The 23,385-nt window shown below is 37.5% G+C and overlaps 1 protein-coding gene across 2 annotated transcripts in view; it reads left to right on the forward strand.

The window, feature by feature from the left end:
- Positions 1-2,555: 2,555 nt before the first annotated feature.
- TMEM67 (transmembrane protein 67) overlaps positions 2,556-23,385 on the forward strand; it is a 51,627-nt gene continuing 30,797 nt past the window's right edge. For both annotated transcript variants that reach the window (XR_001371353.2, XM_006161282.3), the window contains exons 1-14: positions 2,556-2,787; positions 4,784-4,872; positions 7,075-7,168; positions 9,078-9,177; positions 10,635-10,704; positions 10,802-10,876; positions 12,277-12,339; positions 14,801-14,955; positions 15,070-15,178; positions 16,308-16,394; positions 16,734-16,799; positions 19,043-19,199; positions 20,034-20,157; positions 21,862-21,967. Coding sequence is in view for 1 of the 2 variants with exons in the window: in XM_006161282.3 (XP_006161344.1) it covers positions 2,562-2,787; positions 4,784-4,872; positions 7,075-7,168; positions 9,078-9,177; positions 10,635-10,704; positions 10,802-10,876; positions 12,277-12,339; positions 14,801-14,955; positions 15,070-15,178; positions 16,308-16,394; positions 16,734-16,799; positions 19,043-19,199; positions 20,034-20,157; positions 21,862-21,967 (1,521 nt within the window). In the remaining variant the exon portion in view is untranslated. The remainder of the gene's footprint in view (positions 2,788-4,783; positions 4,873-7,074; positions 7,169-9,077; positions 9,178-10,634; positions 10,705-10,801; positions 10,877-12,276; positions 12,340-14,800; positions 14,956-15,069; positions 15,179-16,307; positions 16,395-16,733; positions 16,800-19,042; positions 19,200-20,033; positions 20,158-21,861; positions 21,968-23,385) is intronic.

Genomic DNA, 23,385 nt, shown 5'->3' on the forward strand with positions numbered 1-23,385 from the left:
ATCTATAGATAATCTCTCTCATTCTTGGGGGCAGTTTTGTCAGGTGCAGTGGCCAAAGGTCTTAAACAATCATAATTCCACTGCCCGTGGCCTATAATGGCAGTGTTATCTAAACAGAACAGGTTTGTTCCATGTGTAGAATATGTCAAACTTTTTCTATACTTGTTTCACCAATAAGCCACTTAACATAGTAAAAATACAAGTTTTGGAGATGGCCAGATGAAAGAGAATTCTAGTTTCATCACTTCTGAAAACTTAACTTTTCTGACCCTAAGTTTTCATTATTTTTGTAAAATGGGGATAGTACCTCAAAAGGTTATTAGGAAGAGTGAATATTAATGTCGTTAAGTATCTAGCACAGTGCAGAGTATGGGACGCAAAGAAGACTGTCGTGAGTGGAGGCTCTTTTATTGCTTTAAATAACTAGTAGGTATACCATTTCCCTAATTCTGTCCATAGAACATATGACAGTGTGTATTTAATCAAGGAAGACTAGAATTAAAATTCACCCATAGGAAGCTTCTGCATATTAGTCCCAATTATTCTGATTATACCCTTTCCCAGTCTCTATTACCATTTATATGGTCACATATTTTTTGAAAAATGTATTTAGATAAGTGACTTCTATTTCTGATTAGATATTCCATAAACAGAGTAATTAATAACATTTTGCTTTTTAGAATTCCCCTTTAAGGAACAACCTTCTGTATATACACCCCTTGTGTCATAGATACTAGTGAATGGATAAATGTTGGTCTTTCAGAAAAGGTCACATGGGAAAAATGAGTCCTAATAGTGGCTTACAGTTATTGTTAACTAACTTTCCTACACATATTTTCCACATGCATTAAGAATATGTAATACACTTATGTGTATGTGTGTGTTCTTTAATAGTACATTAATTTTTATTATAAAAAATTTTTTTCGAGAAAGTCAAAAATTAGTTCAAGTTACTACTTCAATTCAAGTTAAAAAATATGCCAGGTGTTTTTATGAAGGAGAGAAAAGAGACAGATGCAGCACAGGATGATCAAATAAATTAACAAAACAGAAATAAGATTTAAATATTAAGAAAACACTAACATAGGACTAGCCCCATGACCCAGTGGGTAAGGGAACTACATCCCACATGGGTGACCATACTGTTTGAATCTCAGCCCTGCTGGCTTGAAACATGGTGGGCATGTGTGCTCAAAATTCCTACCGGATGGAGAAAAAGAAGAGATTGGGGTGTGACTATGCTCCATTGAGAAGTGCTTTCTCTCTCTGACTCTCTGGTCTCTTCCTGGTAAGAGCACACATGCCCTTTAGGAACTTGTTTTTTAAAGAAAGAAAACATTAAAAATTAAGAAATAAGTTTTTCTTTTTTTTTTCTTTTTTTCTTTTTCTTTTTTTGGTGGGGGGGCATAGGTCACGTGTCATGTGTGCTCGCCAGAGAGACAGACAGTGAGAGAGAAAGTAAAAAGTCATCCCCTAGGGAAGATGGCCACTTATAAATCGCTTCTCCTGGGAGTTTGGTACACAGGTACTTGGTGTGATTTTTGAGCCTCCGGGGCCAGTATGTGGGGGTCCAGCGCTTTAACCACTACGCCATCTGCTGGCTCTAAAGTGTTCTCTTTGTGACCCATAATTCCCAAGCATTTCGGGGTTAACGTTTTCCAACAGTGCTTGCTATGAAAGACATTTGTGTATGTACTAATTTTATTTTTAAAAAATTGTTTCTCTTTTACTCACAAGTGGTTTAAAGATTATTTCATTTTATATATATGCTTTTCTATGTTCAAAACAAAGAAAGTGGAACAACTAAGATCTGGCAGGAAAGTTTTTTAAGTTCTTGAGCTGTAGTAATACTCTAGCATCGCATATTCTAAATCACTGGCTTTTTGGCTAAACCGTTAAAATACACGTATCTCCCTTAATGTGGAAGTTACCTAATCTGGATACATTCTGTTACGAATATCATTTAACCATTTCATGAAACTTTATTTACTCTTAATTTGTGTGATACAACCGAGTGTTTTCTTTCCTGCTGTATTCTTGACCCCCTAAACTGATTTCACATCCCACTGAAGGATCGCCTCCCAGAGTCTGTAACAGCAGCAGCAGCAGGTGGTGAGCTGGTGTCCTGCTTAAGTCGCTGGCCTCCCACATGGCAGACTCTGGTTCCAGTTCCAAAAGGGCAGCTTGAAAATCAGGCAGACTGGCATGCTGGCTCAAAATCCCAAAAGGAGAATGGTCGCGTGGCCATCCACTGGGGAGGGGAGTGATTTCTCACTCTGTGTCTGTCTCTGTCCAGAAAAAAAAAAAAGGGAGAGAGAGAAAAGAAAAAGAAAGACAAACAAAAAAACACCAGTTTTAAATAGTCGCCTCACTCCTAGTTCGTATGCCCGGAACTCATCCTTTTCGGACTGCCAGCTTCCAGAGGGTTTGGTAACCTAGTAACCAAGCACCGCCGGGGGAGACTTCCGGAACCCAGGTCCGGCTAATCCAATCAACTCAGCCGAGTCCTCGCAGAGGCTGATGGGGCGCTGGAGACGGCTCTGGGCACCGGCGTCGGTACCATGGCGACGCCGGGTGGCGGGGCTGGCGTGGTAATGGCGGCTTGGACCATCTTAACCGTTCTAGCTGAGAGTGCGTTCCTCCTGCTGGTCCTCCCTCGCGTTTCACAGGCCCAGACCTTCTCCTTCCCTTTTCGTCGGCCAGAGACGTGTGGGCACAACCAGTACTTTGATATCTCCGCCCTCGCCTGTGTTCCCTGTGGAGCCAACCAGAGGCAGGATGCCCGAGGTGAGACGTTTTTGGTGCAGGCCCTGGCGAGAATAGCACTCGCGACCTAGTGCTGCCCCTTTCTCGGGGTCGCTAAATTCTCTCTTCTTTTGTGGGAAGAATGTTTCAGAATAGTGGTCGATGCCTGAGAAAAGGGATCCCTCGGCAAATTGTAGTTTGCACATTAGCAGGGACGGGGGACCTGAGACCGCTGTCCATAAGCCCTCTCTAGTCATTCATTTCTCCTAGCCAGTCCCCCACTCTTCATTCCCGCAGCGCTTCAGGGCCGCGTCTGCAGAGCCGCCTACCGAAGTCAGAAAAGAAATAGAGAAGTAAAATGAAGTGAAGAGGAACTGGAGACTGGACGGATTAGGGAGGAGATGCAAATTAGCCCTGTCAAATTTTGATGACCATATCTTGCTTTCAAATCCCGAAAATTTAGAACTGGAAACGACCAGTTCCGTGGACCATGGTGGCTCTCGTTTTACAGATAAATTGAAACCCTGGTGTATTTGTTGCACCGCCTGGGGCCAAAAGTCGTGTCTCTTTTCCCTCAGTTTTGATAATATGTATTTCTACCAACACTATAGTGCGTCTGTAATAGGTTTCTTAGGACTTAGCCCTTTTATTGTTAAACATTGGTAACTCTTTGCTCTGAAAGTCTATTTATATTAAGCTTATTTTCCTCCCTAAAACATGCATCATTTAGTCCTAATTCTCACTAAAATAGCTCAGGATAAGTCTTTGACCATATCCCAAAGTCTTATTATTATTATTATTACTTTTTTTTTTTTTAAGATTTTGGCCATAAGGTATGTGTGCTCTCTGGAGAGAGACATGGGGAGAAAGGGCGAGAAATCACCCACCACGGGGGATGGCCAGGTCGCAATCCCTTCTTCATTCGCCTCTCAAATTTTGGGTATGTTGTATGCACACTCACCTGGCCTGATTTTTAAGCCAGGCGCCCGGGTCCAGAACTCAAACCTAAAACACCAGGCCATCTGCTGACCCCACGTGTAAAATGGTTTTAATCTCGATTTGATCACTGTGGTATTAACTTTCTGCCATCTTCCTTTTTGATAAATCCTCATTTAAATCATTGAACAAGATTAATCAGTCTGCTCGAATAAGGAAATATTAATGAGAAAGCATTTCAGACTCTAAGATGCAAGTTTCGGAACTATGAATCCAGATAATTCATACTATATAGACTACTATAGATACCATTTCCATTTAATGGCTCCAGAGAGAATCCTCATCTATCCAGCAACTCAAATAGTGATTATCCAGTAATGTTTACTATCTGACCAGAGGGAACAATGTTTTATTGGAACAAAAGTAAATTCTCTAATAAGGTTTTGACAAATTTAAATTCACTGGATATGTGTATATGATTTAATGGCACAAACATATAATTTCCCAACAGTATAGTTCAATAGTTTAATATTAAGCTGCACTTAAAATGGTAGCACCAGAATATCAGACACACTTCTAAGACCTTACATATAATAACTATTTTAGTACTTAGTCATCTGGGGACCAGCAGGTGGTGTGGTGGTTAGGGTGCTGGTCACTCCCACATGGCTGACCAGGGTTTGAATCCTGGACCTGGTTGCTTGCTTTCTCACTGTCCTTCTCTGTGTGTGTGTGTGTGTCTCTCTCTCTCTGGTCAAATTAAAAACTAAATGAATAAATAAAATTAAATAAATAATTCTTTAAAAAAATACTTATATTAACTCTCTGAATTAGGTACTATTATTTTCCAGTTTACCTGAAGACAAGACTCAGAGAAGTTAAGTAACTTACTCAAGGTCACACAGCTAAGTAAGAAAACTAAGATCAGAACCCAAGGAGTTTGTTTCTGAATTTGAACTCACACAGTACTAGTTCCAGAATCTTGTTATTAACCACTTCTTGTTATTTTGCTTCTCAAAATCTTAAAAATTTATTAGAAGTTTCCTTATCTTGGAGTTTTATTTTTATTTACCAAGGACAAAATCGACTCTTTTCTTTTTAGGAACTTCATGTGTGTGCCTTCCAGGATTTCAGATGATTTCTAGTAATGGAGGACCTGCCATTATCTGTAAAAAGTGCCCAGAAAACATGGTATGGAGAATTTATTTTAAAATAAATTTACTGAGAGAGGGAATAAGAGGCCCTTACAGGATTTCACCATGCTGCAGTCCCCTATCATCCTCTCAGCCCTCCAGCCAGCCAGGATAGCAGACATGCCTAGTGTGTTCAGGTTGACCAGCATGGGATCCAAACCCATGGTCTTTGCATATAGTTGTAGTATTGTGCAGTGGCTGGGCCCTAATTTGTAATTATTCCTTAAAAGCCTGATTACCATTTTGATATTTGTTGTATGTGTTTTTTGTAAATATTGTTCCTAGTTGAATTACTAATGATAAAAACCTGCTAATGGAGCCAGCAGATAGTAGTTAAGATACTGGACTCTCACATGACCAACTGTAGTTTGAATTCCGGACTCAGACCCAGTGGTTTGAAAATCACTCTGGTATGTGTGCATGCTTTCTCAAAATCTTAAGAGGAGAGGGAACCAGCAGTTAGCGTAATGGCTATGTCGCTGGATTCCCACGTAGTTGACCGCGGTTCGTGTCCCGGACCCGGTGGCTTAAAACTCACGCCAGGCGCGTGTGTGTGCGTGCCCAAGATCCCGAGAGGAGAATGGAGGAGAAGGGATTGCGGCGTGACCATCCCCCCTGGGGGGTGATTTCTCGCTTTCTGTCTCTATGTCTCTCTCTGTCTGTCTGGCGAGCGCACGCGCCCTACAATGAAAATCTCTCAAAAAAAAAAAAAAATCTTAAGAGGAGAAAAGAGAAGAGTTTGTGGTGTGGCCATTCCCTCTTTGAGGTGATTTTTCACTTTCCCTCTCGCTGCCTCTCTGTTGTCTATCTCCAGCAAGCACACAAGCCCTATGACAAAAACCGAAACAAAAAAAATAACTAAAAAAAATGCTGGTAGTATAGTATCATAGTAGTTTTTTGTGTGTGTGGCATTTATAATTTTTAAAAATTCTTTTTTTTTTTTTTGAGAGGTTTTTTGCTATAGGGTGCATTTGCTTGCCAGAAAGACAGAGAGACAAAGAGACAGAAAGCAAGAAATCACCCCCCGGGGGGAGATGGCCATGCTGCAATTCCTTCTCTTCTATTATCCTCTCAGGATCTTAGGCACGCATGCACACGTGCCTGGTGTGAGTTTAAGCCACTGGGTCTGGGACTCGAACTGTGGTTAACTACATGGGAGTTCAGCGGCATAGTCTGCTGGTCTCAATTTTAAAAAATTCTATACAAATGTATTGCTAAATATAGGAACATTTCTTGATGAGTCCACTTTTCAACCAGAATTTAAAATAATTGTGGCATTATTTTGTTTTTAATCATTGTTCTCTGTTAATTTGGTTATATTTGTGTTTATAATTTTTGTATTATTGCTCTGGCTTTTCTAAAGCTTATGTAATAAGTGATACTTTACCAAAAACCTTTACTAGTGCAAACTACTAATGGATAGAAAGAAGGAGATATTTTCATAAATCAGTTTTAACAATTTTATAATCCCATTAAATTTACTCATTTGGAATCCTAAATTAATTTTTACAAGCTAATGTATTTGAATCTTTAAAAATTAAAATAGTTATTGAGCCAGTTGGTAGCATGCTGTGCTAAGGTGGCTGAGTCCCACATGGCTGACCGCAGTTTGAATTGCAGACCTAGTGTCTTGATAAACTTGCCAGATGTGTGTGCATATGTGACCAAAATCCTGAAAAGAGAGAAAAATGGAGAAGGGATTGCAACATGACCATCCTCTATGGGGGTACTTTCTCATTTTCCCTCTTTTTCTCTTTGGTAAGCACATTGCTCTCTGGCAAAATTTTAAAAATATTAGAATAATCTTTTTAGAACAAGTAGGACTATACTATTATCAGGCTCTTTATTGATTAAGTCCTATTGAGTTTTGTTGTGTTCATAACTGAAAAAATTGAATGTCAAAATTAGTTATAAAAGAGCCCACTTAAATTGAAGATCACTAGAAAGAAAGATGTATTAACTAAATTTAATCTTTTAATAGTAGTCAGAGCACAGTAATACTATATAACTTAATTTTGGAATATCAGCATGAATTACCTATCCAGAGAATTTTTATGTGGCTCATACATGTATGATTTATTTGAATATCTACCACAAATTACACATTATTTTTGCATTTTGAACTCACATGATCAATTAAGAAGAAAGTTCATTACAAAGAAGAAAAAGGGTTTTGTTTTTGTTTTTGTTTTTAACTTAGAGAGGTGTTACCGAAGATGGTTGGAACTGTATTTCTTGTCCTAGTGGCTTAACTGCAGAAGGAAAATGCCACTGTCCCACTGGCTATATTTTAGGTAAGAAATACAGTCATTCCTCATTTAACAACTTATCTTTTTAATGGCAGCTTGGGCCTGCATTTAGTTTTCCAGCATGGGGAATCCCCTTTCTTAGTCTATGTGAGTCTATAAAAACTCATAATACCAAAAAACTGCAAACTAAAGGATAATAAATAATGCATAAAACATGCAGAGATCTAAATTCTTTCTTCAATATGCATAAAGTTCCTACAAAAAAAGTAAGAGTAAAATGATCCAATTTAAAAAATAGCCAAAAATCCTGAATTAAGTCTACAAAGATAAATTATTTTAATATTCTTTTTCTTTCATTGCCAGAAGACATATGTGTGTGTGTGTGTGTGTGTGTGTGTGTGTGTGTGTGTGTGTGTGAGAGAGAGAGAGAGAGAGAGAGGGAGGAGAGAAAACAAGAGCACCTCCTCCTGATGAGGCACGGTCACACAACAATCCTTTTTCTTCCATTTTCTATCCTGTCAGGATTTGGGACATACGTGCATGTGTACCCAGAATGTTTTTTCATTTCCCAGGATCCTGATTGGACAAGAACTGGTATTAGAACTGTGGTCAGCTAATTTTGATCTGTCTCCCAATGAACATCACTTAACCATGACATTATGGAGCTGACTCAGAAGGAAGTATTTTAACTTGAACAAGAAAAAAGCTTAACCATAGTCAAAGTAAGAAAAGTGTAAATTAAAGCTAAAATTTGATGGGCTGGTCTCACAACATAGTGGTTAAGGAGCTGCATATAAAATATAAGTGATGGGCTGGTCTTGTAGCACAGTGAGTAAACATGCAGTAGGCGCCAAAATCCCACATGGCCAACTGTAGTTTGAGTCCTGGCTCTGCAGCACGAAAAGCATGCTGGACAAGTGCTTATGTGCCCATAATCTTGACCTTGATGGCAAAATGGAGGAAAAAGGAGTGCAGCATGACTATGCCCCATTGAGAGAGTGCTGTCTTTCTCTGTCTGGTAAGCATGCATGCCCTCTGGCAATTATGTGTGTGTGTGTGTTATTTCTACATAAATGTTTCCTATCCCAAATATTGTTCTGTAGCATACTTTTTTCAGTTAACAGTCAGTTGTTAGATTTATCTCATTTTGTTAATCTATCACATAGTATTTCATAGCATGAATGTGCACCTTTCTGCCATTTTAGGTATTTAGGTCATTGTCTAACAAATAATGCTTTAGTAAATATCTTTAAACACACCTACAAGCATTTCTGTAGGTTAAATATCCAAAAATGAAATTGTGCTGAAAGTTATGTGAATTTAAAACTTTATTAGCTGCCATCAAAAGCACAAAAGTTATAGAAACTTATCAACAGTCTATGAAAATACTTGCGTCCTGATTCACTGGAATGATAGTTCCTATAGTAGGAACGTAATAAGTTAGAGATTAAAAAAAAATGTTTGAGGAGAACCAGCAGGTGATGTGGAGGTAAAGGTGCTGAATCGTACCTAGCCAACTGTGCAGTTCGAGTCCTGGATCCAGCAGCTTGAAATCCAAACCAGGCACATGCCTAAAATCCTAAGAGGAAAATGGAGGAGAAGGGATTGTGGCAAGGCCATCACCCCTGGGAAGTGAGGTCTCACTTTCTCCCTTTCTGTGTTTCTCTGTTGAGCATATTTGCCCCATAGCAAAAACAAACAGAAAATGTTTAAGAAAAAAATATTATGGATTTATTATTATAATATCTTAGAAAATTGGTTTCTGTGTTTTTTTTTAATGTAGGAATGGAAGAGACATCACTTTTCTATACTTTATTATGGCGATCAGATACTTTACATATCTTTATGCAAATATATAATAATTACAGATAGGCTTTATTAAATACTTTCTAAGCATATAGAAGCTTATATAATCACTATGAGTTATATCTTAATTTTGCTTCTAATTGTTTAGTGGAAAGAGATGTTAATGGAACATTACTGTCTCAAGCAACTTGTGAACTCTGTGATGGAAATGAAAACTCTTTCACAGTAGCAAATGCTTTAGGAAACAGGTAAGTAGTGTGCTAAGAGATGACTTTGTGAATATCTTCTTATATTTTTATGTAACCTGTACTTTTAAGAAGTATTTTCCTATCGTGTCAATTGTTCCTCATAGACCAAAGAAAAGATTAGACATTGACAGATAAAAAAGCTGAGGTCCAGAGCATGAGACAGAATAGGGTTCAGATCTTACCTTAGTCGATTAATTGTTTGACCTTGGATAGGTCAAGTTATAGTCTCTTGTCTTTAGCATGGAAATTTACCACCTTCATAGAAATAAATGTATAAAGTTCTTTGCATAGCGCCACATAGTAACCTCTTAATAAAATGGTAGCTTTTTTGTTTATATTATGTTGTTGGGAAAGTCATGATGCATTTTTGCATAGAAAAATATGTCATGACTTTCCCAACAACCCAGTATTATGTACTTTGCACATAATTATAGATTATGTGTCAAGTACTGTGCTAATACTTTTCTATAGTATAATGTTAAACTAAAAATTAATAAAAAATACATCATTATAACCTAGGCACCCAGAACTACAGCCCTAATATCTATCGATTTCTGCCCCCTCCCTTTATGCATGTGTTCATATACCCAACTCACAACTCCTTACACAGTTGCCTCTAACATTATACCTGTTTCATCTACATGAATTTGGCTACAGCCTACATTCTAAGCACAATTTTCTTTTCAGTTCCCTGGTTTAATATGGAAAGTAGTTGAGCAGCTTCTCCTAGGGGTATTTACTGCTCAGTTGAGTTGCAGTATCCAAATATGTCTCCTGGGCTGACCCCCAGTTTGCACCTCTAATATTTTCTCAAGCCTACTTTTGGTTTTATGCAATACTCCAGCCTGACCTTCTACCTGCTTTATCTTACAAGTAATGAATACCCATGTAAACCCATTTTTCCCACTAGCACAGTGTCCACCCTCCTATCTCATTATGAAAAATATGAAGTATTCTTCTAAAATAAAGACAATAAATAGACTTTATTGTTAAAGTGTTGGTTATAGGCTTGATGATAAGATAGATATATGTATCTTTTCTACTTGTGGTATTTTTTTGCTTTGTGGCAGATAAAATATAAAGATAGTAATAAAGATAGTACATTTGATATAACTACTTGTAAAAATTGATTAGGCTTCATTTATATAAGTTTGCTGGACTCCTTCATTGGCTGAGTATCTTAACCATCTTTGCTATTCAATATTAATCCATTCCATATATTCCATGTAGGTTAAAAAGTACTCTTCTGTTATTTTATTTACTTATACTTTGCCTGTAACACAAAGAGTAGCATAAAACTATTCTATTAGCATTAATATTTTTCATTTGTTTTATTTAAGCAGTTGCTTAGCTGAATGAATATTCTAGTCCAGCATTTAGGAAAATAAGTTCTCAATTAAATTCGGTTTAATGTAATACATTAACAAGTTAAAAATTATTTTTGTTGTATTGAACAGGTGCGTCCGATGTGAACCAACATTTGTTAATACCAGCAGGTCCTGTGCATGTTCAGAACCTAACATTTTAGTAAGGCTAATCAAATTGACAATGTTTATATTTTAAATTCACTTTATGTACCTTTCCATAAACTAGATTTTTGTTTCCCCTTTATTTATTTTTGAAGACAGGGGGATTATGTTTCAGTAGCACTGGGAATTTTCCTCCACGTATAACTTCTGCTGCACGTTATGGAGAACTCGTGAGTGTGCTTCAGGTTTTTTGTTCCATTGTTAGGGATCTTTCTGCATCTCTTTCTTTTGCAGTTAATTTTGGAATACAATAAATGTTTTTGCGTAAATCACTTTAAAACAAATGATCAATCTAAGAGACACTAATATAACAACTCATAATTTTAATTTATAAGTACAAAACCTTCTTCTATACCTTATCTCATTCCTTTTTCAATGAATCACAGACTGTTTAGGCTGGGAATAGCCTGTTTAGGTCCTATAAAGTATGTAGTGCAGTATGGTTAAGAGCACCAGAGACTCTAAATTTGAACCCCAAATTATGAAGCATTAGCTTCATATCCTTGGGAATTGGGAAAGTTACCTAATAGTTGATAAACTTCATTGTATTAACTGCAAATTGGACACAGTGCCTATACCTAGTAAGCATTGGAGGAGTAGATTTATTTGTATCTTTCTGGGTTCCTTATTTTATAGATGAGAGCATTTTGCAGCAGATGCTGGTCATGAATTGAAACTGGAGAGGTCAGTAATTCAAGAAAAGAGAACAGTTAGATGACTGACAACAAGTTAGAATGGGAGTTAGTTAAGAACATTAAAGGATACCCAGGGTGCCAGCAGAGCTTGGGTGGACAGACTGTACTCTGGTTGTTAATAACATAAACATAAATAATCGGTGACTAGGAGGGCTGTGAGAATAGAATGATAAAGGTGAAATTTGGAATCTTGATGAATGAGGCAAAAATTCCTCAATTCCAGTAATTGTGAACTCCAGTAATAGTCTTTTGGAAGTTATAGTCAAGTACAAAATAGTTGCAGAGCCACAAAATAAATGCTAGAATAGGGGTGTGTGTGTGTGTGTGTGTGTGTGTGTGTGTGTGTGTGTGTCTATGTATGCATATATGTATATACATGGATGTATATACATCCATGTATATACACACATATATACACATATATGTATAGGTATATCCATACATATAGTATATGCATATATACACATAACACATATATACATACACACATATATATGGAGAGAGATAGAGCACGCACATATGCACTCTAAGAGCATCCAAATAGCTAGGATTACAAGTGGGTACCTCCATACCTTGCTTACTTTACTTTTTGCATTAGTGGAAGAGGCATTTTTAAAAATTTTTGATTGTAGGTAAATTTTGTTGCCTTACATCTTTTGCCTAAATGTCATTATTTTTTGATGCAGTCCTATTTGTAATAACTGACATTGGTTGAAATTAATGTATTATTAATTAATCTGTTTTCCTACCAACACTGAGAAAATAATGTTAGTCATTTTCTATTCAACAATGTACACATTAATTTCTTTCTAACAATGGAAGTTTAAGGAATCTTCATTTGAACTTAAAACTAAAATTTATCTTTTTGTTTACAGGGCATGTCTATAATTTCAGAATGGTTTGCAAAGTATTTGCAATCAGCAGCAGCTGCATGTTGGGTCAGTTGAAATTTTTTAAAAAATATTTTATTTCATTTTGAAGAATTGTGGTAGACCAGCAGTTAATGTACTGGTTACATCACTGGACTCCCATGTAATTGACTGTGGTTCGAGTCCTGGACCTGGTGGCTTAAAACTTAAGCTGGGCACGTGTGCATGCATGCGTGCCTAAAGTCCCAGGAGGAGAATGGAAAAGGATTGTGGCATGGCCATCCTCCCCAGTGGTGATTTCTTGCTTCTTTCTCTCTATCTTTCTCTGTCTCTCTGGCTAGCACATGCACGCATGCATGTGCCCTATACCAAACATCTCTCTCTCTTTAAAAAAAAAAAACCTGAAGAATTGTGGTACCATTTTTTTACCTAGTCATTAGAAATATTCTAAGTAACTGTATCTCCTTGGCTGTATTATATAAGAAGAATAAACCCTTTCTAGTTGATTGAAAGTCGAAAGAGAATTTTTTAAATGTCATTCGGTATACACAAATTGAATGTCTCCAGGCTTATTCAGCTGAAATTGAGTGTTAGAGAAAACTGTCCTTTGGTGAATGTTTATTGACCTACTTTTGCTAAGCCCTGTTCTTTGATCAGGTTAAAAATTTCAGAGAAAGACAGAAGAAAAGATTTCTCATGGCATTATAGTCTAACTCAGCATCAGGTGGTGCTAAGTGCTATAATGGCAAATAAATCAGGGAACATAGAAATTTGGGGCTGGGGTGCTTTTTTTAAATAAAAGAATTATTTATTTAATTCAATTTATTATTATTGTTTTTGTTTTTTTTTTTCAATTTGATCAGAAAGAAAAAGGGAAAGCGAGAAAGCAAGCCCTCCAGGTCTGGGACTTGAACCACAGTTGGCCATGTGAGAACCTAGTACCTTTAACCATCATGCTACCTGCCAGCTTTGAGGGTGCTATTTTATAGTGTTGGCAAGACAAATACCTATGAGGGGATATTTCATCAAAGACATGAAAGAAGTGAGAGTGAACCATGTGATATCTAGGGAAAGGTTGTTCTTAATAGAACCAAGAGCAGGAAACAAACTTCCAAAGTAGGAATTCACTGGCTTGTTCATTCTGAGGAGGCCAGAGTAGTTGGAGCAGAATGAGTAGGGTAAGTGAAAAAGAGATAAGGTCAGGAATGGAGGGAGTAACTGATGACTACCAGACTTTATCAAGAGAAACAGAAGGATTTTTTGCTAAAGGAAACATGATCAAACCTCGGGCTTCAATAGGGTCACTGTAGCCTGGAGATATTTTGTTGGGTCAAGGCCAGAAGCAGAGAGACCATTTAGAAGAGTGTACAGTAATTGAAAGTGTAGAACCATGGTCAAGGTGGTAGGTACCATGACAACAAGAACAGTGCTTTTCTTCTGCCTGTGCTCTGAAGATGCAGCCAGCCAGATTTACTGATAAGTCAGACATGGGAAGGGAGAATTGAGAAAAGAGGGTTGAGAGGCAAACTCAACAAATGATCTTATTTTGTTGTTCATAAAACAAATTACTTAAATAAAAAGGGATTCGATTTACATGCATGAGATCTAATATACAAACACATTCTTACTTTTCAAATATAAGTTCTGTCAGTTTCTTGTATCCTTGGACTCTGCACTTACAGATTCAAACAAGCACAGATCAAAAATGTTATACTATTGCTGATGTAGGCTTGTGATGATTGCATTGACTGCCTCTGTACTAAATATGTGTAGACTTTTTTTCTTGTCATTTTTCTCTGAACAATATAGTATAAAAACTATTTATGTACATTTACTTTATAATAGGTATTATTAGTAATCTAGAAATGATTTAAAGTATGTAAGAGGGTGTGTGTAGGTTATATTGCAAATAGTATACCATTTTACTTGAGTATTTGTGGACTTTGCTATCTTTGGGATCCTGGAACCAGTTTCCACAGATACCAAGAGATGACTGTATGCTACTCAATCGTCTTAAAAAATGTCATGCTGTAAGTTTTTACTTCTTATTTCAGCTGCTTATACTTTAGTCTAAAATTTGTAATTAAAATGTGTACATCACTTCTTTTCCTATGTAGAAAGTTGTTTTAGTGTTTTTAAGAAAGATATCTTATTATAGGGTGTATGAACTTGCCAGAGACACAGAAAGACAGAAAGCGAGAAATCATGGCCACATTGCAGTCCCTTCTTCTTCATTCTCCTCTTGGGATTTTGGGCACACATGCACATGTGCCTGGCATGAGTTTTAAGCTGCCAGTCCAGGACTTGGACTATGGTCTACTATGTGGGAGTCCAGAGATGTAACTAGTACGCCATCTGCTGGTCCTGAAAGTTCTTTTCCACTTAAGCTAGAGGAATGTTATTAAAAAGTTAGAGAATAAAAAAGAGAATTAATGAAGTAGGTACAATTAAAGCATAATTTTATATCAACTTCTGCTTAGGCTATTAAGGAAGGTCATGTTAGATTTCTTTGTCATTGTTCTTTTGATAGGTGTATGCCAATCTAACATCTTGCCAAGCTCTTGGAAATATGTGCGTAATGAACATGAATTCTTATGACTTTGCCACATTCGATGCGTGTCGACTATTTCAATATATCTTTGAAAATACTGCTGGACTTAGTACTGTTCATTCTATATCATTTTGGTAAGGGCATTTTGATTGATGAAATGTCATTTTAATTTAATTCAGTGCAGTTCTTTTCACAAATATTAATAAGTATTTCTTCCCCATTAGTAAAATGATTGTAATTATTTGTAGGAGACAGAATCTTCCATGGCTATTTTATGGAGACCAGCTAGGATTAGCACCTCAAGTACTCAGTGCTATACCTCTTCCTACGAATTTCAGTTTTAAAGGGCAAAACCAGGTACAAGTCACTATTTCATTAGAGGATAAATACATTTTGATTTATGATTTTAAAAGGTAATAAAGTTACTAGTCACAATTTTTGCTTTTTAAGGTTGATTTAAAAAATTTAGCTACCTAAGTAAATATAAATATCAGATACTTATAGAGACTAAACTATAGAATTTAGTTGTCTTAATTGAATATATAGATCTCTCTGGGTTATATGATTATATGAGCAAATAGTAATTATGGGACTGGGAAGAGGAGTTTTCTTTACCATATGCAAAACAATCTGTGTCCTTTTGTAGTTCCACATTTTTTTTTAAGTTGATTTATTTGTCTCTTCCATGAGAGAGAGAAGCAGAGTGAGAGACAGGCATTCCCAACAGTCTTCAGACAATGATCCATCCCAATCCTTGGCCAGCTGAGATAACAAGCTGGTGCGTGTACAGGGAGATTTTGAGATGTGAACCTGGGGGGAAGGAGTTCAGCACTGCAGAGCATTGCATTACTGCTGTGCCCATGGCTGCTTTGTGTAGCTCCACATTTTTTAAAGAGACTGAGAGACTGAGGGATGGGGATTGGAGGTGGGGGTGAGGGAGGCAGAAGCACCATACTATATCTCCTTCATTCTCCATCCTGTCAGGATTTGGGGCAAAGATACATATGCACCAGTGTGCCTTTTAAGCCATAGGGGCTGAGATTCAAACTGTCATTGGCCATGTGGGATCCAGCTCCCACAAACCACTAAGTTACAGGGCCAGCCCTCTCCACATTTATAAGAAGTGCTTCCAAAGATTGACTAGGGGTCTTTGACATTTCCCAGCACTTCACAAGTAAGTCCAAATTCCTGCCTCTAACTTTCTCACTTTCCCATATAATTGATTGTGACTACAGCTGCCTCTCAATTCTGAAGTAACTATTTTCATGCAAAAGAAGTTCAATTTTTTTAAGGTGTATTTAATTATAGAAATAGTTAGATTAATTTACCTTCAAAATAAAAATAGCTGAATTTAATTTGTCAACAGAAAACATCAATCAACCATAAAGAGAATCAGTTAACAATGAAATTTCCTTTATGGGATATTATATTGCCTTCAGAGTATTTGACAATATTCTTGTTTTGTTTTGTTTTTGTTTTTTATCAGGATACAAGACTAAAGTTTGTTGCTGCATCCTATGATATAAGAGGAAATTTTCTCAAGTGGCAAACTTTAGAAGGAGGTGTTTTACAGGTAAGCATATTTCTAGCTAAAGAAAACTTATTTTTGCCTGAGGCAAAACAAGTGGAAAAGCCTAGATTATTGAATAGAACATTAATTACATACTATAGTTGATTTTCTTCCAATGCTTTATATTGGAATTTCTTAAAACTGCTTTTAAGTTGACACTTATTTATAACAAAGATGTTTCCTTAATTTTCTATACCCTTAATACATTGACAAGTATTATACAGGGTATATATCCATGTTGAGGCTTGAGAACTCTTTTTTTTTTTTTTTTTTTTTTTTTTGAGAACTATCAGCAAAGAAAATGTTAAGATATTATTTATCAGTTGTATTCTTTTGCTGTAGCTTTGCCCAGACGCAGAGACAAAACTAAATGCTGCTTATTCTTTTGGAACAACCTATCAACAAAATGTAAGTGATCTATTTTAATCTATAGTTTAGCTTTTACTCTTTCTTTCTTTTTTTTTTCTTTTCATATGCCGTTAGTACCCCTAATAAGGTCTTGATGATATGATTCATCCCTGGTCTTTTTGCTAGCCCCAAGCACATGTGCTGAATACTCAGAGAAGTCTCTGGACTTGAACCAGCAACCTTCTCATGCAGAATTGTCTGACAGAGCATTGTATTTTACCATTGTGTTATAGTCTGGTCCCAAATTTGTTTTTTGTTTTTTTTTGGAGAGGTTTTCGCTATAGGGTGCGTGCACTCACCAGACAGACAGAGAAAGAGAGACAGAAAGCGAGAAATCACCCCCCCCAGGGGGGATGGCCACGCCATAGTCCCTTCTCCTCCGTTCTCCTCTCGGGATCTTGGGCATGCACACACACGTGCCCGGTGTGAGTTTTAAGCCACCGGGTCTGGGACGCGAACTGCGGTCGACTATGTGGGAGTCCAGTGACATAGCCATTACGCTATCTGCTGGTCCCCCAAATTTGTTTTTCAAAGTATTATGTGAGCACTAATTGAAATAATATTTGAGTTTTTAAAATTAGAAGTGTTTTAAATAGTAATGAATAATTTCACTAATTAATATAATGTTTTATTTGAGTACAGGGGATTTAAGTTTAATCAGCAGAGAGTACCTTGTTATTTATAGAGTTAATGTTAAATTTTTTTCTTTTTGGAGAGGTTTTCACTGTAGGGCGCGTGCGCTCGCCAGACAGACAGAGAGAGACATAGAGACAGAAAGCGAGAAATCACCCCCCAGGGGGGATGGTCACGCTGCAATCCCTTCTCCTCCATTGTCCTCTCGGGATCTTGGACACGCACGCACATGCGCCCGGCGTGAGTTTTAAGCCACCGGGTCCGGGACACGAACCGCGGTCGACTACTTGGGAGTCCAGCGATATAGCCATTACGCTAACTGCTGGTTCCCAATGTTAAATTTTTATAATCATGACTTAACCTGCTTCTAGACTGACAAGTCTTTTTAAAAAATGCCTACTTCTGTGCATTTTGAAATAAAATACTTTGCTTTTAGTGACTAATACAAATTTAACTCCTTCCTCACTCTTTGCTCTATAACAAAAATGCTTTCTTTTCTCACCTCAGTGATTTCCCCCTTTCTTTATACTATCTCTCCCTCTTTCCTTGACCTTCCTTCCTTTGAAAATCCAGTAAAAAATAATAGCATCATACATAGGAATATTACAAGCCACTAAACATTTGAAAGACATTCAGTAGTTTATAAAAATGCTTTCTGAGGGCCAGCCCAGGGCCTGGTGGTTAAAGTGATTGGATCCCACATGGTCTCCAGTGCAGTTCAAGTTTTAGACCTGGCAGTTTAAAACAATGAGGCACAGGGCCAGCAGGTGGTGTGGTGGTTGAGGATGCTCGACTTCCACATGGCCAACCGCAGTTTGAGTACTAGACCTGGCAGCTTGCTATCTTGCTTTCCCTCTCTCTCTCTCTCTCTTTTTCTCTCTCTGTCTCTCCCAGGTCAAATTAAAATGAATAAATAAATAAAGTCAAATAAAATAATTCTTTAAAAATAAATAAAACAATGAGACACATGTGCATATGTACTCTAAATCCTGAAAGGAGGGGGAAAAAGAGAAGGAATTGCAGTGTGACCATCCCCATTGGGGGTGCTAGCTTGCTGTCTCTCTCTCTCTCTCTCTGTCAAGCATACATGTCTGCTGTCAAGTTAAAATGTATAAACACAATCACAGAACAAAGCTACAATGAAAAATACTATCATGAAAAACAGATTAAGTGATCATCAGTTAGTGTAATGGCTATGTTGCTGAACTCCCATGTAGTCGACCACGGTTTGAGTCCTGGACCCGACGCTGGGCATGTGTGCGTGTGTGCCCAAGATCCTGAGAAGAGAATGGAAGAGAAGGGATTGCGGCGTGGCCATGCCCCTTGGGGAGTGATTTCTCATTTTCTGTCTCTCTGTCTCCCTCTGTCTGTCTGGCGAGTGCATGTGCCCTATAGCAAAAACCTCTTCCAAAAGAAAAGAACAAAGCAATTAGTGTTTGACCTTTACAAAAGAATCGTCTTTGCTATTCATGTTTAGAAGACATAGAAATATACATAAACGAGGTAGTTTAAAGATATTTTATTTTGCAGAACTAAAAATCCACTCTTTTAAAGATATTAGGCTTTCTAATTTTCAATTGTGAGGTTTAATTTTTCATTTTATTTTCCAGTGTGAGATTCCTCTCTCTAAGATCTTAACAGACTTTACCACACCTATATTTTATGATGTGTACCTTGAGTATACTGGTGAAAATCAACAACAATATATTTGGGCCGTGCCTGTGTTGAATCTAAATCTTCAACACAATAAAATGTTTGTGAACCAAGGTAAGATATCTATATAGACCACTCTTTCTCTGGACTGAAATCAGCCAACAATATAATTTAGTAAACCACTAATTATAAGAAACATCATGGATTCTCTCTCACATGGTTTTATATAGCATGTCCAAAAAGTAAAGTAGAAGTAGATTATTGGTATATTTATAAGTTTTGATTAATTTTATTGTCAGGCATTTTTGTTAAGAATTACATTGTTACTAAGAATGTGTCCTGAGAAAAATTAGTAGAACTTTAATTGAGACTTTTTCTTTATTTTATTTATTTATTTTTAAAATTTTGGTATAGGGCATGTGTATTCATTCACTGGAGAGACAAAGTGAGAGAGCACTCCCTAGAGGAGATAGCCACTCTGTAGTCCTTTTTCCTTTATTCTCCCCATGGGATTTTGGGTACACACTCACATGCACCCAGTGTGTTTTCAAGCTGTTTGGTCTAGCATTCAGCCATGCAGTTGGCCATGTGGGACCTACCCATCTTACCCACATTACCAGATGGTTAGGACTTTTCTTCAAGCTTTCTTAGATCTGCTTTACGGACAAATTATTAATAGTTTCTTTTGTTGTAATTCATGTTACAAAATTCTGCCTTTTCAGAAAAAATTTTTCCAAATTGGTGAAAAGTCTAATCAGAAGACATTCAAGTGTGATGGAGACCACTAACAGGAATTTTCTGCAGCAGTAGTGCTTTGTAGTCACTTACATGAAACAAAATATTATTTTTGTATTTAAATTTGTTCAGCAAATTTATCTCTAAGAACCAGTTTGAACAATTTGAGGGTATTTTTTTAATACTTTTTTTTTTTTTCTTTTTTGGTAAAAGACAGTAACTCTGGCAAGTGGCTTCTAACTCGGCGCATTTTCTTAGTGGATACAGTAAGCGGACGAGAAAATGACTTAGAAAGTCAGCCAAGAGTGATTCGAGTTGCTACCCAGATATCACTGAGGTAACAAATGTCTAATTACTGAACTGGGCTTGAAATTTAGGAGAAAATGTCAGGATGAAATTGCTTACCAGTAATTATCAGATGAAAACAATAAGGACAACTGAATTGCAACAGTATATGAAGTTCTTTTGGGTATCTATATAAATTGGTAAAGATGAATAAAGGTGGAGAGCCAAGTTGGGAATTGTATCCAAAGAGTCTGAGGAATTAGGTCAAAGTTCACATGCTAGGCTCCACTCTAGACCTGAATTAGAAAGGATTGAGAGATATAAGGAAAGTGAGAAAGTGCTTCTCAATGGGGATAGCCACACTGCAATCCCTTCTTTATTCTCTTGAGATTTAGGGCATGCAAGCACACGCACCCAGGGTGTTCTTTTCAAGCTGCTGGGTCTGGAACTAGAACCGCACAGTCAGCCATATGGGATAATAGCTGCCTTAATTAACCACCAGGCTGTTGGCTGGCCCTGAAATTGGTAGTTTGAAAAGAGTTCACCAGAAGATTTTTAATAGTTATGCCATCCTAGTCTTCATTTCCATTCATAGCTACTCTTCCTAGGTTGTCCCAGATCATACTGACCACCCCCCTTCCTAGGATGGTCTCACCTAGTATGGTGCCCCCCGTCTATTTGTCTGCTGAGATTCCTGTCTCTGGAATCTTAACCAGCTTTCCCACTCTTATAATTCATGTTTACCTTAAATATGCTTATGAAAATCAACACCATTATCTTACATTTCCTTGGCACTTCCATACATGTGTTTTTTTCCCTCACCATTTCATTTTGATTCTCATAACAATCCTATGAGGTAGTCAGTAGAGGAACTTTGTCATGTATCTCATTGAATTCCAAATGTACTATGTTTTTAGCATTCCTTCATATACTAATGTAGTATTCATACTAAAAATGAAGTCAAACCCAGCTCGGCTTGATTTAACCTTGATGAAACCGTGCTGTCCCCTAGTGATTGACACTTTCCTTTTAGTTCACAAGCTATAAAATACTAATGCACCCAAATTGGCAAAATATACCCCATAATGTGCCATAAACAGCATTGGATCTAACATACATTAATTTGTTGAGAATTCATGGTTTTTTTTTTAGAGGTTTTTGCTATAGGGCGCGTGTGCTCGCCAGCAAGACAGAGAGAGACAGAGAGACAGAAAATGAGAAATCACCCCCCAGGGGTGATGGCCACGCCACAATCCCTTCTCCTCTCAGGATCTTGGACACGCACACACACATGCCTGGCGTGAGTTTTAAGCCACCGGGTCCGGGACTTGAACTGCGGTCAACTACATGGGAGTCCAGCGAACAGCCATTACGCTAACTACTGATCCCGAGAATTCATCTTTTGAAAATCAGGATATAGTCTGCCTTTCTCTAGCTTCAAATGGTACTGCTGTTTTGAATATTCGTCAGAGATGGTTCTTAGTGTTTCAGTGATTTTTGTTTATAAACTTTATAGGGCCTGAAAAGAAAAGTGTTTCTAATTTGTTTCAGAGAGTATATTTTAATATTAAAGTTTTGACCATTTAAAATAAGCTTATGTTGTTGCCATTACTTTATATTTAATTTTCTCTGGTCCTTATTAACTGGTTGGTTCTGAGATCATCAAGACAATCATCTTAAATTCAAAAGAAATGATAAATATATGTTTAAGGCCCTACATATGTTTGTAACTATAAATGTATTTCCTTTCAAATAGCATCCACCTTGTACCAAACACAAAGAGTGGAAACATCTATTCTCCCTTAATTACTATTGCCTACAGTGACATCGATAGCAAAGATCCCAACAGCCAGTCTGTGAAGGTAAATTTTGTGTGTGTGTGTGTGTGTGTGTGTGTGTGTATGTGTGTTTTAACTCATCAGTACCCTTGTATATGTTATTAGAATACCATTGTTGTTTATTTTGTGGTCAAAAGACAGTCAGTCTTATTTCAAGTCTTAAATGAACTTTTTTTTTTTAAACTTGCCAGAGGTACACCTGTTCTTACAAAGAGAGCTAGAGGGAGAGAGAGAAAGTGACAAAGCACATCCACGTGGGGAAGACCACACTAGAGTCCTCTCTCCTTCATTTCTCCCCCTCTACTTTGAGATTTTGGGCACACACACATACAAATACTCAGGAACCCAGTGTATTACAGCATCTTCTCTTTACATAATCAAGTAAAGTAATTATATTTTACTAATAATGGTAAGAGGTGAGTTCTTATGATTCTGAGTATAAAATAGCAAGAATGGGGCCTGGCTCCCTGGCCTGGTGGTAAAGGCAGCCAGATCCCATGTGGCTGACCCCACATTTCAAGTCCTGGACCTGGAAACTAGAGAAACATGCTGGACATATGTGTGTGTGTGCCCCAATTTCTGATAGGCCGGAGAAATGGAGAAGGGCTTAAAGCATGACCATTTCCTATGGGGATGCTTTCTTCCTTGTTCCCTCTATCTCTTTGTCTCTGGTAAGCAAATGTACCCTCTGGCAAAATGTAAAAACAAAACCAAGGATGAATTATTAAGTTTCTTAGTAGAAATGTTCCAGCATTAAGTCTCTCTTTTAGTGACCTTGGGGTATGGTATGATAATGCAAGATCTGCTCCTATCCTTTTGTCATCTTGCATTTGTTAGTATTTTGTATCTTATTAACTAATGAAGAACTTGGACTTTATAAGGGAGGCATATGTGTGCTAATCAATCTATAGCCCACTTTTTTTAATTGCCAGAGAGTACATGTGCTGGCCAGAGAGAGGAGAGAAAACATCCCTCCATAATGGCATGTGATCATGGCACAATCCACTTTCCTCCATTTCTCCACCCTTTTGGGACTTTGACCACCCCATACATGTGCCTAGAGTGTATTTCAAGCCACCGGGATCCAAACTGTGACCGCTTTTGACCATGCGCGACCCACTCACTTAACTGTGCAATGGGACCAGCCCTAGCCCGCTTGATAGATAAACATCAACAGGCAGAAAGAGATTAAAAATGGTCAGCAGTATAACTAGTGCTAAAGGAGCTAAAGAATGTAGTGTGAACCTCAGCCAAATAGGCTTCCTACTACTTTCCCAATTCAGTTAAATTTAACCACACAACTCAAGGTCTTCCCTACTTTGGAGAGCCTGTATATGAAGAGACAGACTTCACATCTTCTGAACACAAGTTGCCCTGAAGAGAATGAGCCTGGAAAAGGCTGAGCTATGCATTCTCAATCTCACCAGTTGGACAAAGCATTC

This window comes from Tupaia chinensis, unplaced genomic scaffold (genome assembly GCF_000334495.1).
Source record: "Tupaia chinensis unplaced genomic scaffold, TupChi_1.0 Scaffold138407_1, whole genome shotgun sequence".
NCBI lineage: Eukaryota > Metazoa > Chordata > Mammalia > Scandentia > Tupaiidae > Tupaia > Tupaia belangeri.